At 36.7% G+C, this 22,324-nt stretch overlaps 1 protein-coding gene across 3 annotated transcripts in view; it reads left to right on the plus strand.

Moving 5' to 3' along the window:
• The window catches only part of ISPD (isoprenoid synthase domain containing), a 129,104-nt gene that overhangs the window by 61,735 nt on the left and 45,045 nt on the right, over positions 1–22,324 (plus strand). For 2 of the 3 annotated variants that reach the window (XR_003397750.1, XM_026842321.1), the window contains exons 6-8: positions 2,721–2,810; positions 3,507–3,599; positions 8,008–8,136. Coding sequence is in view for 2 of the 3 variants with exons in the window: in XM_026842321.1 (XP_026698122.1) it covers positions 2,721–2,810; positions 3,507–3,599; positions 8,008–8,136 (312 nt within the window). In the remaining variant the exon portion in view is untranslated. The remainder of the gene's footprint in view (positions 1–2,720; positions 2,811–3,506; positions 3,600–8,007; positions 8,137–22,324) is intronic. The other variant, XM_026842322.1, reaches the window with a different exon arrangement.

Here is a 22,324-nt window from a genome sequence, read left to right on the forward strand (position 1 = left end):
AAGTGGAGACTTCAGCACAGGGCATCCAATAAGTAGAAAAAAATGTTAAAGAAAACATATTTATTATTCCTGTCTTCCTGTTTGTAAAAATTTAACTATCTCTGATTCATTACAGTAACTGAATATCAATTGCTACAATGACCAGAAGTGATTAAGCAAATCCATATAGTTTTTTGTATTTAAACACTGGAGCATTATGTGTGAAACACTTTTAATTGAGGTGGTATTTAAGGTAATTTTTGCTCTCTAAAGTAGGTGATAACTTTGATTAATATTGTTTAATTTAAAAAATACTTTTCCATAAGATACTAACATATCAAATAGAATAAGAATTAATTTTAGTTAATTGATGATGTATTAAAACTTCTAGTTAGGCAATTGTGCTTAATTTTCCGAGAGAGAAGACAGATTCAATCTTTGCTGGATAATATGCCTGCAAAACAAAGGCTCAGTGTACTGCTGTATCAAATTCATAGAATCATGGAAGCATAGAATGGTTTGGGTTGGAGGGGACCTCAAAGATCGTCTAGTTCCAACCCCTCTGCTATGTCAGGGACACCTTCCACTAGACCAGGTTGCTCAAGGCTCCATCCAACCTGGCTCTTAACGCTTCCAGGGATGGAGCATCCACAACCTCCATGGGCAACCTGTTCCAGTGCCTCATCACCCTCACAGTAAAAAACTTCTTCCTTATATTTAATCTAAACCTCTCCTTCCTCAGCTTCCACCCATTATCCCTTGTCTTATCATTACAGTCCCTTGTAAAAAGTCCCTCCCCAGCCTTCTTGTAGGCACCTGTCAGGTACTGGAAGGCCACTATGAGGTCTCCCCAGAGCCTTCTCTTTTCCAGGCTGAACAAGCCCAACTCTCTCTGCCTGTCCTCATAGGAGAGATGTTCCAGCCCTCTGATCATCTTGGTAGCCCTCCTCTGGACTCGTTTTAACAGTTCTGTATCCTTATTGTGTTGTGGGCTCCAGAGCTGGACACAGGACTCCACATGGGTTCTCACGAGGGTAGAGGGACAGAATCACCTCCCTTGACCTACTGACCACACTTCTTTTGATGCAGCCCAAAATATGGTTGGCTTTTTGGGCTGCAAATGCACACTGTTGGTTCATTTTGATCTTATCCACCAACACACCCAAGTCCTTCTCCCCAGGACTGTTTTCATCAGTCCACTCATTACACAGCCTTTATCTGTGCTTGGGATTGCCCCGGCCGAAGTGCAGGACCTTACACTTGACATTGTTCAAGTTAAATCAAAATACTGATACACTATATTAATTTTAAATGTTCGGGAATACTTAAGCATCGTGTATTGTAATAACTCAAGTAAAAAAAAAAAAGTAGGCCTTCTCCCTTGAGTCATGTTCCATTTTACCTTCTGAAAAGACTGGCATGCAGTATGCTCCTGTTCATCTAAGTATGTATAAGATTGTAAAGCTACTGGGGATTTCTGATTTTACTTCTGCGGAAGCTCAAGCCAGGAGAGCACTGGAGTTTAAAATCACATTTTTAAAGTATTTTAAGGAATTCTTGATTTCTCTGATTTTTTTTGTGCGTGTGTGTGTGTTTTGTGTCTCTTTAAAATATTAAATGTCAACACTTTGGGGCTGTGTATCAGATTTTCAGCCCAAAATGTTTCTAAAATCTTTAGTGCATAAATATCAACTTTTGGGTTTCAAACCACCTTCTTTTGCAAACAAGTTAGGTCCCCAGGTGTTACAAAAATAAATATTTAGATACAGCTTTAGATAACAGTGCAAAGCCTTATTAAATGTTGTATTTGGTACTTCTGTTGGATTGTGGATTGAGTGACAATTCGAGGGAACACAGCAGTGTATTGTTTCTGTTGTTTGCAGCTATATGTAATATGGGTTCTGGACAGAAATAAAACTCATTTGAACAGTGAAACAGTGAAGTTTGGTAGTTTAATAGAAGCAAAATGAATGGGTTTTTTGCCTTATTTTCAGCATTTTTTTTTTAATTGGCTTTAAAGTGTTATCTTTTCTTAGGAAACAAATTCCCCTTCTATTACCTGGTTTGCCATTTCACTTAAGACAATACTGAAGCTGATAATGTAGTAGAATCTACTTTTAATTTTAATTAAGGTAAGATAATTTCATAGCTGGTGTTATAGTTAAAGGTTGCAAAATAAGTATATCTGTGATTAAGACAGTATTTTAAAGTATTCACAGAGGAAATTATTTTCAGGAGCAATTCTAAATGAGTCTTGTGATATGCCTGTGCACCTGGTCTTTCATACGTACTTATTCATTTATAGTATTCTTAGTTGCATGAAGACAAAATATATAACTGTATTTGAATATTATAGAAATTTTCTCGGAATTAGAGGTCTAAATTCATTGGATCATCTTAATACTATGAACAGTGTTTTCATCTCTGGGAACAATTGAACATCCATCCTAAGCCAGGCAGCAGCGTTAGTGTCAGATTCTTCTAGTGATGTTTCTGGAATGGCTCCCCCTAGCATATGCTTCAGCAAAAACTTGCAGAAAACTGCAGGATGTTGGACTCCATGCTTCACTGTTGAGTCACCTAAAAATTTGAGTAGTTTTTTATTCTTACAGTGGAAATAATAATTGCCAGTTTTGAATCACTTGAATGAACAAACTCTGCCATAATGGTGGAAGCTTTTGAAGATAGTTAAGGCTGAAGTCAAATTTGTGATGGATAATATTATTTTTTTTTCTAATCAGATTGAAGCTGTATCGATATCTCTAAGCAAAAGTGATAGCCATCTACAAAACATCTTTTCAGGACAGTGCTACAATTTTGTTTGCATAAATGTAAGTAGTAAGGATGCATGCTTTTAGTTTTGAACTTAAACTTATTGGTAACGTTAAATAATAATTATATATTTCAGTAATACGTTGTTTGCTTTTTCAGTCGTCTTGGTGTATCCATTCCAGTGTTTGGTGTTTCCGATGTGCACCAAACTAGATACTGATCTGTTCTTTCTCTCCTGGTACTGTACTTCCATCAGTTTATTGTTAAACCAGCCATGAATTCTTGAACAAGAGGGATGCAACAGAAAGTAGTTTAAACTTTCCTTTTGCTGATATTGTACTGAAGTGACTTGTCTCAAGATGAGTATGTCATATGTATAGTCACCTACCTGTGTATTGCTCCCATGGTCTAAATTATGTGTTTCCCATTTCGGACACATGCATGCCAGGCAGTCTGTATTTGGGTTCCTGTATGGGAACAGGAGGGTTTTAGATGAACTGTATCTGAGACAGACAAGACCCTTATGCTCGTTATATTCCTTAAAAGTAATATTAATTTTTTTTTTCAAACAGATATAACTTTAGCAGACAAAAGTGTTACAAATATATTAGAACCAAACAACCAACCAAATAAAACTCCCCAAACCAAAAAAGTTATGTACTTTTTTTTGGGTAAAAACCAGATCTTTGAATTCAATTTTTTATGTAATCACTGTTTGATGTTTTCAGTAACTCTAAACATATATTTTCATACAGGATAAAAAGTATGCCATTCAAGAAGCCCAGCAGCTAGTCGATATGTTGGAAAAATCAAATCTTCCTCTCTTATATCCAGTTGTCCTTATTTTGGTAGGTAACTCCTGTAAGTTACTGTAGAAAGCATCTAATGAAATGTTAGACTAGGTTTAAACTGCCACTAGCTCTGAATAAAATTATAAATTTAAAATGTAAATTGGACTGTAAAGAGCATTTGCAGTTCAGCAAATATACTATATGCTGTCAGGAAATAAACCAACACAAGCAAATCACAATTTATTGTATACTTGTGAAAGACTCATCGTGGCTAGTCATATTGAACCGTTAACTCCTGCTTTGCTGTTGTGCTCCATGTCTGCTGAGAATGCTGTAAATTATGTACTCTGCTTGAATGCTCAGTTGAAACAGAATTAAGTGGCTTTATTTTTTCTTCTGTGCTGTGTGGCTTATTCAAAGTTTTAAAATTAATAATGCTTTTCTCATCCAAGCATTAAAAATTCATTTTGAATTACTTTGCAATATAACTTTAATACATACTTTATGTACTGAAATGTTGTAAGACCGAAAAATCTATTCTGGTATGTGGCAAAAGTTTTAGGGTGTATTTTTGGCTGAAATTCTCATTATTTGAATATTGCTGGCAGAATAATTTAACAGTTCATGTAGATGAAAAGCTGAAGGTGTACATGACTTTTATTTTACTCAGACTGTTAAAAAGGAAAAGAATATGAGTAGTTTGAAAGTCTCTGTGCAGTGTAACCACATCCAATTAAATCCATCCTGTATTCTGTCTTAATAGGTAGGGATGAGAAGTATTGGGTGGAATGAGTGTCATTAATGCCATATGTCACAAGGAGTGTGCCTCTGGACTGCAGTTGTTATACTCTCCAGCAATAGCACAAGATAATGTGTTGTGATTTTAAAATATAATTCCATATATGAAGCCCCTGAAAAAAAGAATAAATATTTATTTTACATGGTGTCTGAATAATCTCTGAAGTGCATAGTCTAGTGATCTGGAGGTAAAACTGAGCATTTAATTCTCAATTTTATGCTTAGTCTGAAAGGTAAGTTATGAAATTTCATTACTGACCTAACAAATAAATGAGATCATGAAGATCAATTACTCTTACAAATGAAAAAAGTTAAAGTCTTACCCGTTATATGCTGTTCTCTTGGAGTGAGCTGCTGTGATTCTGTGAACATCAATATTTAGCACTTTATTTCTAGACTGTCTTTTTTTTCTTGACCTTATTTCTGAGGAAGTTCAGAGTAGAGCTTTAATTTTACTGAATTTTCAAAGATAAATTGTTTCCACCTTTGATAATCAGACCAATGACATGTCTCCAATTCTGTTGCCCATTTACAAGGCTACTGGATGTGTAGAATGCTCTTTTCTGGACTGAGAATATTTTCATTAGTCTTTTATAAAGAATATAAAAACCCCTTTCTGTCTGTGTTAAATTTTGGGGGTGTGCAGATAAAGTTGGAATTGTTAATCAACTAGGTAATACTACGGTGTTGAAAGCATGCTTATTTTGTACCTGATTCATAGCTAATCTCTACTTTGGACTTTGAATTAAGTGCCTTTTTAGTGTGACATATGGAATGTGAGAGCTTTGTTTTAATAATTGTAGCTATAAATATCTTGGACTTAATATTTCCTGAGATACAGGTATGAATGTAAATAATGCTTACAGAAGATCATGGTGAAGCTCAGGTTTTGCCCCTAAGATCCTAGATCTTGAAGTGATCGTGGAATCCAGCACCATTTTTAATGAGAGTGTATTTGTTTGAGCAGCCTGCAGCATGCACAAATTATTTAGGTGGACAGCTTTTAAAATAGCTTCAAGAGAAAATAACACAGTTAATCTCTTTATTGTACTCCAGATCCATCAGTTTTTCTTGACAACTCCTTGCAATTTCCCAAAACTAGACAATGAAAGAAGTCTCATAACTAGGTGGAAACAGTTGCTAACATTTAAAACACAGATACAGATACACATACATTTGTTAAAAGTGTCTTTAAAAAATTAAGTACACTAATTATAAAAAGGCATTTTATGCTACAGTCTCAAATTTTATGGAGTTACCACAGTATTTTTTAGAAATACAAGGAGAAAGCAGGACTGGAAAGTATGTTTTAAATGACTAAAGAATTAACTAAACAAATCATTGTCTCATATTAATCACTGGGAACTATTTAAATCCTTTAAACTTCTGATCCCTAAAACTCATTACAGATGGTATGACTGGGGGATAGAAACTTCCTTCAGCAGTCTTTAATTAAATTCAGTGTTGAGTGTCCTCTTCACTAAGGCTTCTGAGTGGGATTCTCCTCATCTTTATTCTTTGCTGTATGCTTTGTCTAACATAAAACCTGAACACATTGTTAGTGAAAAGTCCTGTAAGACACTTTCTTTTGATGTAAAAGGGCACATTATTAATATGTCTCAGGCAAATGTGACTCAGAATTTTAAGCACTAAGACGACATTTAAATACATAGGTTTTAGGTACTAGATGTACAGGAAACATTATTCTTTCTTACTCTTAAAAGTAAAACTGTTCCTGGTAATGAAGAACTGAAAGGATAAATGAGGAGAGCAGCTAACTGCTTCCATTCTAACCTCATAATCAGGAAAAGCCTAAGGTAGATTTTTGTGTAATTGGAAAGTTCTTGTCTATTCTTTGATTTCAGGACACGTGTAACTTTTTTGTAGCAATCTGATAATTAAGAGAATCAGTTCTATTTTTCCTTCCAATATACAGCTTCTTTGGTTGTAATAATGACAGGTGCTATTATTGAGCCAGATTGTTTCACCAGCCTGGGAAGAATTATCCTAGTAAAAGGATGAGCTTGCGCTGGACATGATGACTTCTGTCCATATTCCTGCCAATAAATTGCCACAGATTTCAAAGTCTATCCTTTATCCTGGTGCCTGACTGTAGTTTTTGTAGCATCTGTAAGCTGAAACAGTAATTGAACTATTGTATTTGGACATGGCAGAAAAGTTGCAGGAGAATTAGGAAGCACAGTTAAACTTCATGCAGTTACTTGTCTGCATCAAACCAGTATCCTTTCCAATTCTGCTATAACCAGAAGGATCATGTTCTTAAACTGACATTATTTTTCTTGAGTAATACCTGTTCACGTTTGTAGATGTTATGAATGGATATGATTTTTATTTTGTTGTTATTACTTAGGTTTAGAAAGAAAACTAGTACTTCAGCTCTGTAGTTGCTATTGTTTGCCTTTCAGTACAAAAGTTTGAGGAAAAATCTCTTTTTAAAGCTGTGGAACAGGTTAGTGGTAAATAGGCGTTAGGTTGTGTTCCCTCAAAATAGTAGGTTTTAAAATTTCTGTAAATGAGTGGTACTTTAGCCTTGTTTGGGATAAAAAATAGCAAAATAAAGAGTGTTTGAAAATTAATCTCTGCCAGTGTAGTACAAGACAGCAACTTTGTTCCTGGTGAATATGCACTTAGCCAGTAAATAGCTTTTAAAGAAATGTTGCTAGGGAATATGAGTAAAAACCTGTTATCTGTCAGGATAAATTGAACATAAGGTACAAAGGAAAATTGAAATATTTTTTCCAAGCACAGATCTCTGGGGCTATGCCTATACTACTCTCTGTAGTACTTAGATAAGTTTTACCTCAATGGAATCATTCAGCCTGAAAAATATTTTCTCTTTCTTTTAAGGGGAAAGTTATTACTGCTATTAATAGATGCTGAAAGTTTATATGTACAAATCATCATCCTAAATTTTGATTTCTACAGTTAATAGAAACTTTGTAAAGTAAACTGATAGAATTGGAACACAAAAGCCTTGGGAAAGGGTTGAGCTGCTTGATACCTCCCTGGAGATACCAGTTCAGGTCCTGTAAGACCCACCATGTTTGTGCAGAATCCCTGCTGGATATGAGAGTTGCCTTTCCCTGCCCAAGACTTCAGGATAGTCATATCACCACCTTCTTTTGAAGTAATTTCTGCTTTTTAAAATTGAAGTGTTGTCTTGAAATTAATCCAATTTAGGCAACTAATATGCTATACTGAAAAGGTAGTAAATACAAAATGAATCTTTAAGTAATGCAGTTCCATTTGGAAAACCTCTTAAGATGCTTTAAGAAGAAACCTGTATTTCTTTAATAACCTGATAGTAAAAAGAAAAATCTGTCAAAATTAAATTAGAGTTTAGAAAAGTATGTTTCTTATTTTCTGACTTAATTAAATATTTTTAATATGCAATTAGAGTATTCTGATGTGTTCTGGCGTATTGGTTTCAGTATGCTTTGAGAAGAAAAAAATTTAATGTCACTGAATATATAAGTAATGCAATTCAATAGTAATAGAAGCTAACTAAGAGAAACCTTTGTTAGCCTGTATTTTTGTGTGCTTAACACATAAAAATGAGATACTAAAAACTGGCAGTCTAAAATAACACACTATGGAAAAAGTGGAATTTTTGTTTTTAATTTCTTTCTTATTTGTACCTTTGCAGATGCACTTGGATATTTCAGAAAATATTTCTTTTAGCATTGGGATAGAAGAACTAACTAGGATCAAGAAATTTGCAGGGGAAATGAAAAAGAAAAATATTTTGGTTTATGGTCTCCTTATCCAATATAAGGTATGTAATTATTTTTCTATGTGCAGATTATCTTCTTCTGTGATTTATATGATTAATGATAGAATCTTAATTTTTAAAAAATCAAAGAGAAACAAATAGGACATGATAAAAGATTGGTTTTTTGTAAGATTCTTGCCTGTTCTTGTTGAAAATTCAAGAGCCTGTAGTTACAGGCAAACCAGCATTTTGATTAGAGGGGAGTAAATGATAAAGACTTTTGGAAGCACTCAAAACTGTCAGGGCCCTGTTTCTTTTTGCTTTTCTGCTTTGAAACTTGCTTTTTGCAGCATTAAAAAAATGGTAGAAGTACATTTGATCAGTGCTTTTGCAGAATTTTGCATTCTTTATGAAAACTGGTATTCAGGTGATGGAAAGGTCATGGCATAGAGATGTTGAAACAAACAGTGTCCATGTCTGCAGTAGCAGCAAATTGCCTCAGCTGGAGGCAGAAATGATTAGCACTCCAGCATCCTTTGTACTGACTAAAGTTATTTAAAATAAACCATTTTTCCTGGGAAACATTCTACCAACAAAAAAAGTGGGCTGCCTTGTCTCCAGTGCAGATACAGTCTTTGCAGCTTCTTAACTTAGTCAGTGGTGAAGGAAGAAATAAGATACTCAATGGAACTTTAAAAAAAAAAGAAAAATAAATGTAGTCTCAACTGATTTCTTTAAAGTCGAGTTAGGTGTTCATGTTTATATATAATTGATTAAGCATGGCTATAGTTACCTATCTTTTTCTGCTATACCAAAGACTCAATTTTTCCTCCAAATTCTATGGCTTTTATTAAGAACTATGAGTATCAATGCCTATCAGTTTATGCTTTTACAGACTTCTGATGTCAACAGAATATGAATAATACTATTACATGACCTTAGCTTGTCTCTTGTTTGTACAACATACAAGGACATACAACTATTTTCAGTCTTTCTGGTACTGTCAAACCTCAGGGTGAGTTCTGACTTCCTTTGGTAAAAATAATTTGAATAACTGTTGAAATGTAGCTCTGAGAGGAACCTTATCATGGTAAAAAGTAACACTGTGAAGATTGCTTGAGTGTAAATAAATTTTTTTTCCTTTTAAAGTTCATTTGGTGCATATATAATTTTATATACAAGTGAATAAAATACAGATAGTGGATAACAACAGTTAGTAAAGCTGACTGGAAAAAAAGAAAAACTTTTATAATCTTCAGTGGATTTTTATGACCATGGTACCAAAACATTTTATCAATAACAGGCATGTATAATGGCAATATGAGATCTGAATGGAAATTCTTGACCATAGGTGGACAGAGAATTGCAGCAGAATGTTGCCTCAATTTTTTGAAAATAAAAAGCTAGAATGATTATGTAAGATCACTGCAGATGGAGTCATCACTTATTAATGTGGAAAAAAGTATTATATAGAGTAAAACACTTTGCAAAGTAAACAAACTACTTCTATCTATCTTGGTTTAAAAAGGCTTTAAAACACGTCCTGCTCACAAAGATGGGGATTAGTCCTGACCTCCTGTCAGTGTTTTGATAGGTAACTAAAAATTAGGTTTTATAGATCATATGTGTGTATATATATATATATACGATATATGTATCAAGTTTTCTTTTGGCTGCAGACCTACAAAGAACATAATTGTTTCTAGGTGAAGACATATGGAAACACTTGACATATGAATCCAGAAATGACATAACCCAAACCTCATTGCTCATCTGGGTACAAATGAGAATAAAAGCAGTTTAAGTGAAAAGACATCTTCAAAATACTTTTTGTTTTTGTATTTTTTAAATTCCAAAGCATGATTTGAGAGTCACCAGGGTATTTTACTTTTAGTACAATCCATTAGCTAATAGGTGAATCCACAGGTGAATTCCATGGAAAGGTGAATTTCATACTGGCATGACAGGAAGTCCAGAGGTACTGGAGGCACAAAAAGCACCTGCTATTGTAATGCAGGATATTCAGCTTGTTGTCAAATAGCTTCCGTCAGTATCTGCTTTCTAGAAGTCCCTAAAAGTTGTAGTTTATTTTGGGAAAACAGTGATGACAGATTACTTCATGGAGCTTCCCTCTAGCTGACAGGTTTATAACTTCAGTACCAGATGTGAACGGTTGATATACACACATTTACTAATTCAAAACCAGGGATAAAATGTAGGGATGAGGAATTTATTGAGATACATGACCCTGGTAATACTGAGGTGAAATTATTTTATGTTTATAAGGGTGATATGATCAAGTGGGCGTGATGATATGTTGAGATGAAAGAATATGGGGGCAGTCTTTAAGATTCTGTATTAGAAAAGTAAATTTGTTGAAATAAATATTTTTTGAGATTTATAATTGTTTTTTATGTTTTGGAAATTGAAGTGAAATTCTTTTGGAACCTAGGAGTACGTTTTTGACAGTGTGGAGGAGATGCGAAGCCCTAAGATAAAAATATGTTTTAATTTCTTAAATGCGGTGTTCATTTGGTATTTAGAAAAAGATATCAAGTACTTCTATGAATATTTGATACTTCAAGAAGCTAATCAGGAAAATTAAAGGAAAAGGCTTTAATGTGCTGTATAAATGACCTGCTTTGTACGTTCCATTTGCTCAAAATGAGTGCATGTTCATGGCTTGTACACAAATAGTTACTTCTCTCATAAACATTATGCATGGAATACCAAATTACTGATATTGATACAAAGATTGGATCTAGATGATGTCAAGACATTGCATCCATGCAGGGCTGTAAATACATTAATCTTAAAAACATTGGTTTATGTCATTCACACTACAGAATTTGGGAGGGAACTTCAGCTCCAAGTGGTACTTATCTGTTGATCTGTGTTCTGAGCTTGGGCCTTGATCTCACAAACACATGCATTATTATCTTTAAACATATTCTAGATAGTAAATGGTTTTATACTTAAATATGACAGTGATGTTTTAAAAAACACAACTATTTTCTGTTTACTGCTAGCCTCCCTATTAAAATAATAATGTCTTATGACTGAATTGCAAAAAGTAGTCAAGACACATAAAAAGAAAATACCAGCAGCATTTCCTAATATGGGAGCACAAATTTGGAAGCTTTTAAAGGTTGCAGTAATAAAATCTCGGTCTAGAAGTTTCAGTAATAACTCTGTTACTTTTCACACAGAGAATAAAGAGGAACAATTATAATCCAAAATAAAGCATGTATGGATGGACATAGGAAGACACAGAAAGCTTTAAAATATGAGAGTAAAGCTAATATATCTTGGTTATGTGACTATATTAATTTTAAATAATCCTACTTCAGACACTGAGAGAATGTTGGGTCAGAAGATTAAATACATGCTAAGGCTTTCCTAGGGTAATGTGGCCCCAAATACTTTTGTCTCTGAAACTGCTATTTGGTAAGATAAAGGAACTGTTCACTGACAGCCAGAATAATCACTGTCCATCACTAAAAGGAGACAAATGAAGCAACAGAATAATTGTTATGAACATGCTTGAAACTGAATCCAGCGCACACAGCATGGGTAACAAACAGGAGGAGCTTGAAGCCATGATGCAACAGCAAAATCATGATGTAGTGGCTATTACAGAAACATGGTGGGATGCCTCCCATGACTGGAGTGCACCAGTTGATGGCTACAAGCTCTTTAGGAGGGATAGACAAGGAAGGAGAGGCAGTGGGGTGGCGCTGTGTGTTAGGGACTGTTATGATTGCTTTGAGCACAAGAATAGTGAAGACAGGGTGGAGTGTCTCTACATTAGAATTGGGGAAGGCCAACAGGGCAGATGTTGTAGTAGGAGTCTACTATAGGCCACCCACCCAGGACAGAGAGGTGGATGAAATATTCTATAGGTACTTAGGAGAAATCTTGTGATTGCTTCCTTTGTTCTTGTGGGAGACTTTAACTTCTCAGACATCTGCTGGAAATACAGAACAGCAGAGCGGGACCAGTCCTGGAGATTCCTGGAATGTGTGGGAGAGAACTTCCTGACACAGCTGGTGAGTGGACTGACCAGAGAAGGTGCCCTGCTGGATCTCCTCTTTGTGAACAGAGAAGGACTGGTGGATGAGGTGGTGGTTGGAGGCCGACTAGAGCACAGCAATCATGAAATAATGGAGTTCTCTATTCTTAGAGGGGCCAGAAGACGGGGCAGCAGAACTTCCATAGAGCTCACTTTGTATTGTTTAGGCACCTGCTTGATAGAATCCCTTGGGAGACGATCCTGAAGGGTATAGGGGTCCAGAAAGGCTGGACACTCTTTAAGAAAGTCTTAATGGCACAGGAGCAGGCAGTCCCCAGGTGCTGTAAGAGAAGCCAGCAGCAGAGAAGGCCACTCTGGCTAAACAGGGAGCTTTGGCTGCAACTCTGGGAGAAAAGGAGAGTTTACAGCCTTTGGAAGAAGAGGCTAGCCACTCACAGTGATTACAAAGAGGCTGTGAGACTATGCAGGGCAGAAATCAGGAGGACTAAAGCCCAGTTAGAAATTAATCTGGCTTCAGCAATCAATGATAACAAGAAATGTTTCTGTAAGTATGTCAACAGCAAAAGAAAGACCAGAGAGAACCTCCATCCCCTGCTAGCTGCGGGAGGAAACATGGTAACAAGAGATGAGGAAGAAGCTGAGGTGCTTAATGTCTTCTTTGCCTCAGTCTTTAATAGCAGGACTAGTTGTACTGAGGGAATCCAGCCTCCTCAACCAGAAGACAGAGACTGGGAGAACGACCCCCCTCCATTCCAGGAGGAGAAAGTCAGTGACCTGCTGCATCACACAGACACACACAAGTCTGTGGGGCCGGATGGGATACACCCGAGGGTGCTGAAGGAGCTGGCTGGGGTGCTCGCCAAGCCACTTTCCATCATTTACCAGCAGTCCTGGCTGACCAGGGAGGTCCTAACTGATTGGAAATTGGCCAATGTGACACCCATATATAAGAAGGGTCAGAAGGATGATCCGGGAAATTACAGGCCTGTTAGCTTGACTTCAGTGCCCAGGAAGCTGATGAAGCAGCTCATCCTGAGTGCCATCACACAACACCTGCGGGACAACCAGACGCTCAGGCCCAGTCAGCATGGGTTTATGAAAGGCAGGTCCTGCTTCACTAACCTGATCTCCTTCTATGACAGGGCGACCTGCTTATTGAATGAGGGAAAGGCTGTGGATGTTGTTTACCTTGACTTTAGCAAGGCCTTTGACACCGTTTCCCACAGCATTCTCCTGGCAAAACTGGCTGCTCGTGGCTTGGATGGGCACACGCTTTGCTGGGTAAAAAACTGTCTGGATGGCCGGGCCCAGAGAGCTGTGGTGAACGGAGTTAAATCCAGTTGGTGGCCGGTCATGTGTGGTGTCCCCCAGGGCTGGGTGTTGGGGCCACTCCTGTTTAACATCTTCATTGATGATCTGGACGAGGGGATCAAGTGCACCCTCAGTCAGTTTGCAGATGACACCAAGCTGGGTGGGAGTGTTGATCTGCTCGAGGGTGGGGAGGCTCTGCAGAGAGACCTGGACAGGCTGGAGCCATGGGCTGAGGCCAACTGGGGGAGTTTCCATAAGGCCAAATGCCAGGGGCTGCCCTTGGGCCACAACAACCCCCAGCAGCGCTACAGGCTTGGGGAGGAGTGGCTGGAGAGCTGCCAGTCAGAGAGGGACCTGGGGGTACTGATTGACAGCTGGCTGAACAGGAGCCAGCAGTGTGCCCAGAGGGCCAAGAAGGCCAATGGCATCCTGGCTTGTGTCAGCAATAGCGTGGCCAGCAGGGACAGGGAAGGGATCTGACCCCTGTCCTGGGCACTGGTGAGGCCGCCCCTCGATTCCTGTGTTCAGTTTTGGGCCCCTCACTACAAAAAGGACATTGAATGACTCGAGCGTGTCCGGAGAAGGGCAACGGAGCTGGTGCAGGGTCTGGAGCACAGGTCGTACGGGGAGCGGCTGAGGGAACTGGGGGTGTTTAGTCTGGAGAAGAGGAGGCTGAGGGGAGACCTCATCGCCCTCTACAGCTCCCTGAAAGGAGGGTGCAGAGAGCTGGGGATGAGTCTCTTTAACCAAGTTATAAATGATAGGACAAGAGGGAATGGCCTCAAATTGCACCAGGGAAGGTTTAGACTGGATATTAGGAAGCATTTCTTTCCAGAAGGGGTAGTTAGGTGTTGGAATGGGCTGCCCAGGGAGGTGGTGGAGTCCCCATCCCTGGAGGTGTTCAAGAGTCAGGTTGACACAGTGCTGAGGGATCTGGTGTAGTTGGGAACTGTCAGTGTTAGGTTAATGGTTAGACTAGGTGACTTCAAGGTCTTTTCCAACCTAGACAATTCTGTGATTATGTGAAAGCTATCTGAAATGTGGGTAATTTCTTATGCAAACATACTGGTCACTTATTGTAGTCTAAGACTTTTTGAAGATGAGAGGCCTATCAGAAGTGTGCTTGATGGCTCAAGAAATACTTAAGAGTGCTAAATGTTCTGTCAGTGTTAGGTTAATGGTTGGACTAGATGATCTTCAAGGTCTTTTCCAACCTAGATGGTTCTGTGTTTTCTGACTGACTTGGTAGACCAACAGGGTAAATATTTACGGTTTCTTTTTCATCAAAGATCCCTTAAAATAAAACAGCATTATATGCTATTCCCCAATAAAACTAGAGATTGATATGTATGGAGCCTGGATACTATTTCATCCTTAATTACTTACTACTACTCTCTGAGATAGTAATTACTCAATATTTTGCAATAGGTAGAACTGATATGATGAAAAATATTTACAGACACTGACTTTTAAAATAAAACTACAAGTGACTCAATGGAATTTTCAGTGAATAAAAGATACAGAACTGGGGCTCTATTATCTTGATACTTAAGAAATCAAACATAAAGCTATCCTATTACCCTGGGAATAGCTCACACAAAAATAGTGAGATTGGTTATAAAGGAAAATATTCTGAATGGGCCATATCAGCTTTTATTGCCCCCAAAAGATGATAATAGAATTTATGGAATAAAAATTTTATAAATTATATTTTTCATATATCAAATTTCAGATCTTCAGTAATTTCAATAATATTTAGCTTATCTTCATATGTGAATTTTGCAGTTGTTTGGAGATTTTTTGAAGCAGATTCATTTGCTTTGCTGAATAAAATTATACTTTGATAGATAAGAATCATTGTGCTCCATCACTATTTTTACACACACAAACATTCACAGACAACTTTCTGACCCACCTTGATAGTTTTGTCTTTGATTTTGCTTTGAAATCTCCAACAGCTCATCATTCATTCAGATATTTTTCTGCGTGAATGTGTGGACATCTTAACAGGCTTTGTTCAAAAAGTGTATGATTAAAAACATTGGTCCATCTGGTTGATTTGATCATCAGACTTGCTCACATGAAAGCACATTTACAGGAACTTCTGAAAATAGCACAGTTTTTAAATATAGATTTAGTCATACTGTTTGTTAACAGCTGTCTGTTTGTTAACAGCTTATGCAAAACATATTTCTATAATTTTCATGTTAGTATCAAAATTGATGGAGAGTTCTCTTAAGATTTCTTGAAATATATGAATATTCAGTGAAATGTAAATATTATTAAACTACAGAAAATCAGTTCTAAATTTAATGTTTGAAAGACAGAATGCTAAGTAGTTCCAAAGAAATACTTCTGTGTGGGATATTTATTTTCTCTTATGTAATATATACAGAAGTAATAAACCACGTTAAGTGGTTTTTTTGAAGTGAAACCTGTTTGACAAAATTAACCACCTCCATATTTTTTTTTGTACCACTTGAAGCAAAGAATTTAAAAAGGTCACATCTCTGGAACATTAGTCAGTTAAGAAATTTATTAATTCCAAGATTACCAAAATATTGTTTAAACTTTAGGCTTTGAGTCAGGAAAGGACATAAAAATTTGAGTGTTAAATTTTTTAACACAAAGCCTGGAAATCTTGCTTGCTTGAAATGTGTAGTAGCATTGTGAGAAGTGCAACCACTTGCCTGTACTGCTGCTGATTTTAGTAGATATCCTGAAGCCTGTAACTGGATTACGTTGATCAACAAATTGTGATTGTTATTCTTTTTTCAGGATGTTAGTGTGTCTACCTTGAATGCATGCAGCAGTACTCTTACATCTGCTTGCTCATTTCCTCTTGCTGTCTTTCTCTCTCTGCTGTTCTTTCCCCCTTGCCTTTTCTTGTTTCCTTTCAAGTCTTCCTGCTCCTCCTAGCCAAAACAAGGTGATAAATTAGTGGATTTATTACAACTGTGCAACTTTACTAGACACACTCAAATGAAGCATTTCTACAAGCTAAATTCACAGTGCGGTACCAAATTCCTAATCTGAGGAAAATGAGCTTTTTAGAAAAATAATTGGTAACCTTTTGCATTTTCATGAAATAACCATATAGGTTTTTATCAGAGAAAGGTCAGAATGTTGCTCAATTTGTCTCTGCTATTACAGCTTCTAGGAGTTTAACAAACCGCACAGAAAATGATGAGATTAATGTTTTGTGCCTTTTACACATGACCTTTTTAAACTTTTGAACTTATAATTGGAGAAATCAGAGTTCTTCCATCACTTTGTCAGCGAAAATGATTAAGGGATGTAGACTTATCTTAAAAGTCATGTCTTCATAAAATGGTCTTTAAACTTCCTTGCATTTATAGCCCAGTGCAGCCATTCTGGCAATGTTAGTCAGTAAAGGTTGCCAGTTGTTTCTTTTGTGGATATTTTAATTGTGTAAAATATATTACTCTAAAATAGCTTAATATTATTGAGTTGGATTTTGGGGAACAAGTGGATTCAAAAGGTGAAATGCTAAGCTTTCTAGAGGAAAGGAAAAAATGTAATATACAATATAGCAACTTAGAAAAGCATGCATGTATTCATTATGCTAGATACTTTAATGTGATAGGAAGTAAACTTTGACTTGGAACCATTTGCAAAAACAAATACTGTGAGCGTCAAATCTAAGTTTCATCTTCAAATCTGTTAGTATGAGTTATTCTGGCTTTTTTTTTTTTTTTTTTTTTTTTTTTTTTTTTTCATCTTACAAAAGCTGTGATTTTGACCTGCTATCTTTTAGTGGAAACATATAAACATTTAAGATGAAAGGATTTCGGCACAAAATTTTGTTTGCAAACAAATTGCTTTTAACTTCTTTTTTCCATTGCCAGCTTGTCTAACAGAAACCTGTGAAACCCATTGTGTCAGTTTATGGACAGTTGCACTTCCGAATTGTGTTGCAATTTTCAACTTAAAGCAGTGCTTGTACTCTTTTGCTGTCTAAGCTGGGCATCAAAAATTAGTCTTCTCACCTTGCTTCCATGCTATCCCCTAGTAGCATCATTTAGCATGTAACCAAAATATTCTCCTATAGAGATGAGTACATCTATTTTTTCTGGCGTAGCTCTGAATACATAAAACAACAAAAAAGAACCTTATTAAAATTGTTACATGTGCTTAAGAGGCATTTTGAAAATGTTACCAGGTTGCTGTTGTGTTAATTTCCTAATGATCTTTTGTACTTTGGATGCGTTTTTTGAGCAAAAAATACAGCTGAAATTTTTCAGAAAACTTTTTCCAATTTCAATGTAGTTTAGTTTTGTAGCTGAAGTATTAAACAACTCTGACAATAGGATTTTAAAGCCAATGCTAATTTCACTGGTAATGTAGATGTTGATCAATATTTTACTGTAGAGGTCTCTTCTCTGACAGAAGTTGTATTCCCTGTTGCCTTATAGGTTTTGTATTTAATCATATGGTGAAATTATGTAACACTTCTGTGGAATTTAGGGTTTCTACAGGCAAAGATCAGTAATTTCTGCTCCATTAATTTACTTATATCCAATGATAAATATATCAGTTGTGCTTTAATTGTTTTTTACTCTGCCATGTAACTTCCCCCTTCAGCCGTATAGCTTCCTCAGTTTGTAGCACATTTTCATCACTGTATTTGACTAGGGATGCATATGAAACTCTTCAGCCATTTAAACACAAGAAGAAATCTCCATCAAGCTGTACATTGCTACTAACAAACAATTCTGTGACTTTTGCTGCAGTCCTCAAGGTATGGTAGGTACTTAAATTTGTGTGGCAGTGGTCAACAAATCTGTATTGAGAGTGTTAATTTTCACTTTCACCTTGTCCTACTGTTTAGAAGCATGAATCAAGTAATCTAGCCCCAGTCTGACTTTCAGGGGATTTCTTTACAATGGTTGGAAGCAGTGTTTGAGGTTTCTTTATGGATTTGAGATACTAAGCCCCAAATCTTATTTGTTGCTTATGTAAGATTGTTCATATGCAAGTCATCCATTATGGAACATACCCAGTGCTGAAGTACATAAAAATAATATGTGATATTACACGTTATGGCAAAAGCCCTATAATGTCAAGAATGAAAAATTTGCTTTACTCCCCAACCTCTGTACAGCCTTCAGATCCCAATAAACTTTTAAAAATTATTTGGGAAGGTAGAAATAAAGCTTAACATACATCTTGGGTTGAAAATATCAGGAAATCAATAACTTTTGTAGTTTATTTAAAATAAAGATTTTTTTTTTTTTCCAGAATAATGGAGAGAACAATGGGAAATCATACACCTGCTTTTGCTACTCTAGGTCTTTCCCACTGTGTATTTTCTATTGTCTTCAAATGATACTGCTTCTTTTTTTGATTCTGGACTTTAAGAAATGTGAATTCATCCATCTCCCACTTACTTTCTTCTGAGAGCTATGTTTCTTGACTACAGTAGGATTTTTCTTTGAGTGAAAGGTGATGCATCCTTGCATAGAAGAATGAATGAGAGCTTTCCTCTTCATGCATGATTATTTCTGCAGCTAGTTAAGAATGCTTCTTTTAATACATCTAACAACACTAATACAACCTGTTACATTAAAAAAATGCAGTTAAAAATTGCTAAAGCTGTAGCATTAAGAAAACAAAACTGTAAGAGAGTGTATTGACACTGAGTTGAGTCTTGCTTCCTAGTCTTGCATTCACTTCATTAATCAGTCAAGTGCTCTTCCAAAATGAGTTTGTTTTTTCTGCATCCGCATTCTTACTGGAAGACCAGTTGTGTTTTATCCCTCTGTGTTCACACTGCAGACATACCCTTCTTAGACTTACTACTATAGAATAAAGAATTTGAGCTCTTCCATCCTCTCTTTGTGTAATAGCCTGTCTGTCCTTTGTGCACTTGAACCTGCTTGAAATTTATACAAGTATGTCACCCATCTTATCTGGAAGTACCTGTTGTGATACATCCCGGGCTTGGGTTTCTTTCTTGGGTGGGCTTTTATTATGCTACAGTATATTACCATCAAAGATGGCCATCATGGATCCAATCAGAAGTTTGTTTAGGCCATTATCCTGTGTCCAACAGTAGCTGTAAGGAAATGCCTAGGAGATAATCAGATCAGGGCAAGCATATATGACATCCCTAATTCTCTTCCTATACTCAGTTATTGTTAACTTATTTTCTGAGCCAGAGCTGTTTTGTATGGAAGTATTAGCCTTTAATAGATTTCTGTTGCATGCTCTTACCTAGTCTCCTGAGGTCCCTGTAGACTTTTAGTATCATCCACTGTGACCCCTAACAAACAAATGCTAGGCTGGAAAACAAAAAGAGAGAGATGGTTCTTCACTGAATAGTGTCCTAATCACAAGCTCCTGCTTCTAAGTAATAATATTCTGCTGAGACCCCATAATTTAAAATGTGAAATACACATGCATTTTATATTAATCTATATTAAATTTATCATTTTTTTTGCCTACTCAATTTATAATAGTCTTTCTGCATTTCATTTCAGTGAGCCCTACCCTAATGAACTTTGTATCATAAGCAAACTCATTTTATTGCTTACTTATTTTCCCAGTTCATTTATGAATGTGTTGAACAATGTAGATCCTATACCAGATCCCACCAGAACTATGCAGGTTCTATTCTGAGACCTGACCATTTACTCCTACCCTCTCCAGTCTGTTTTTTGAGCAAGTATGTATCCATGTCATGACTTCCATCTTACCTCATGGCACCTTAGTTTTCTTAAAAAACTTTGGCAAAGGTTTTGTTGAAAGTCTTGGAAATCCCAGTAAATTCAATCAAATGCCACACACTCCTTTGAAGAAATCCAGTAAGACTGCAAAGTAAAACTTCAAAACAAAGATATGTTGACTCTATTGTCATCTTTAACTTGCTCTCCACTATTACTATCCAGTTGTTAATTTTTTGTTAAATTGCCTGAAACAGGCTTACATCTTTCTATTCTGTAGTTCTTTGTATCTTCCCAGACTTTTCTTGTTTTAGATTGGCAATTACTACCACCAGTCGTGCCTACTAAGGCAGTTTCTAAACTAGAGATTATGCACCACTGTTAGGAACTGAGCTTCAGAACTGTTGGGTAAATGCCATATAGTCCTGAGGATTTGTTACATTTCTCTCTTGAATTCCTTCCATACCTCTTCTACAGTAACTGCAATTTTACAGGTTATTTGGCCGTTAACAAAGAGGGAATCCAGCATGTGAATTTCCCCACACCAACTCAAAGAATTAATTTAGTTTCCCTATTGCAATAGCGGTGTTTTTCCTGAGTGCTCACTGTACACACTGATCATTAATGGGCCCTACAGACTCTCTGGCACACTTCCTGCTTCTGATGTCTATGAGGAAAGATTTATTATTGGTGTTGAATCTTTTTGCTAGTTGTTCCTCAAAACTTTTTTTTGTTTGTTTTGTTTGCCTTACTGTGTTTTTAGATTTACTATGCCAAAATTTATGATTCTCTCTGTTTTTTTCTATCTGGACATGTCTCCGTATTTTTGAAGGATGCCTTTTTGTTCCTTACAACCTCCCTTATCCTGCTGTTTATCCATACCACCCTCTTTCTGCCCTTCCTTGAGCCTTCCCCCCAGGCAGCATCCATTGGCTTGGTGCTTTCAATATGGTCACCCTTAGGAGCTTCCGTATTTTCTGTGAGCATTTAATTCTCTTAGCTGCTCATTTACTCTCTTTTTAACTACTTTCCTCAATTTTTTATTATGTAGTTTTCATTTCTGTCCCTTTGTCATTTTATATTCAGTATATGTAATCCAGGCTCTTTTCCTTAGCTTTGATCCATTCTGTGACAGATCTGTATCCTAAATTCAAAATATAATACAGACCATTGTTTCTTTTTGTGTTGGTTTGATTTCCTTACTCTCTCTTTCCCACCCCCTCATCTGCAGTTTGTTGTGTCTTCTGTTTTCTGTCTTTCTGTTTTTTCTTGTCTGCGATGTTGCACTCTTCTTTCTTGGCTTTTGATCCTGGCTTTTTCAGAAGCCAGGATCTTGACTTTTCCTGTGGGTCTAGCTGCACAACCTGGTTCTTGTTGCAGGATTTCTTATATTTTGACCTGTTTCTTTTCTGTTTACTGGAACAGGAAATCAATCCTTCAGTTCTGTTTCTCTTCTATCACCTTTTTTCTTTTTCTCCATTGTCTTTATTGTCCTATGCTTCTGTAGATCTTTCTGCTCCTGTTGTGGCCTGTCACCCTGGATTTGTTATTCATCAGATGTTTGCAAATTTTCTCTCGCCAGGACAGTTTTTTCCTTCTTTCTTCAGCCACAACCTCATGCTGTAGCTGAGTCTTCCCTTCTGAGATTTCTAGCACAATGTATTTCATGCATACTGTACTATCTTTCAGCTTCAATGTGTTTTTCTTTTTGCTACATATTGTTTCCATTTCCTGCATATCTCTGTCTTTATAAAGAAATGATGAGAGAACATTCTCATGCAAGCTCCCCTGATGTCTTATCAACAACTCCTAGCATGCTCTCATGCCCTTGTCAGCCATGGTTTCTCATCTAGCCATTTGCGTCATGTTATCTATTCAGTTACTGCATTATGAGGTGCAAATGTGCCCTTACTTCTTCAGCATTGTTTACTCATATTTGCACAAAGCAGCTCACAGACCTTGCTGCCAGCAGTATCTAATCAGTCAACCACCAAACAAATTCACTTACATCCAGTAAATATGTTGTTTCTTTTCACCAAGGATAAGGCCAGAACAATCTCTTGAGTATGTTCTGCTGCTGGCTTCTGGTTGCTGAGAGCTATTTACTTTTTAAGGTTTAAAGAGCACAGAAGCAAATCTTGTGGCAACTTCATCTCACTAATGTTAAGTCTCTAAGCATTTCTTCTTGCATTCACCTAAATATGTTTTGGAACATCTGGGT

Source organism: Athene cunicularia, assembly GCF_003259725.1.
Source record: "Athene cunicularia isolate RWA chromosome 2 unlocalized genomic scaffold, athCun1 chr2_part1, whole genome shotgun sequence".
NCBI classification, from domain to species: Eukaryota; Metazoa; Chordata; class Aves; order Strigiformes; family Strigidae; genus Athene; species Athene cunicularia.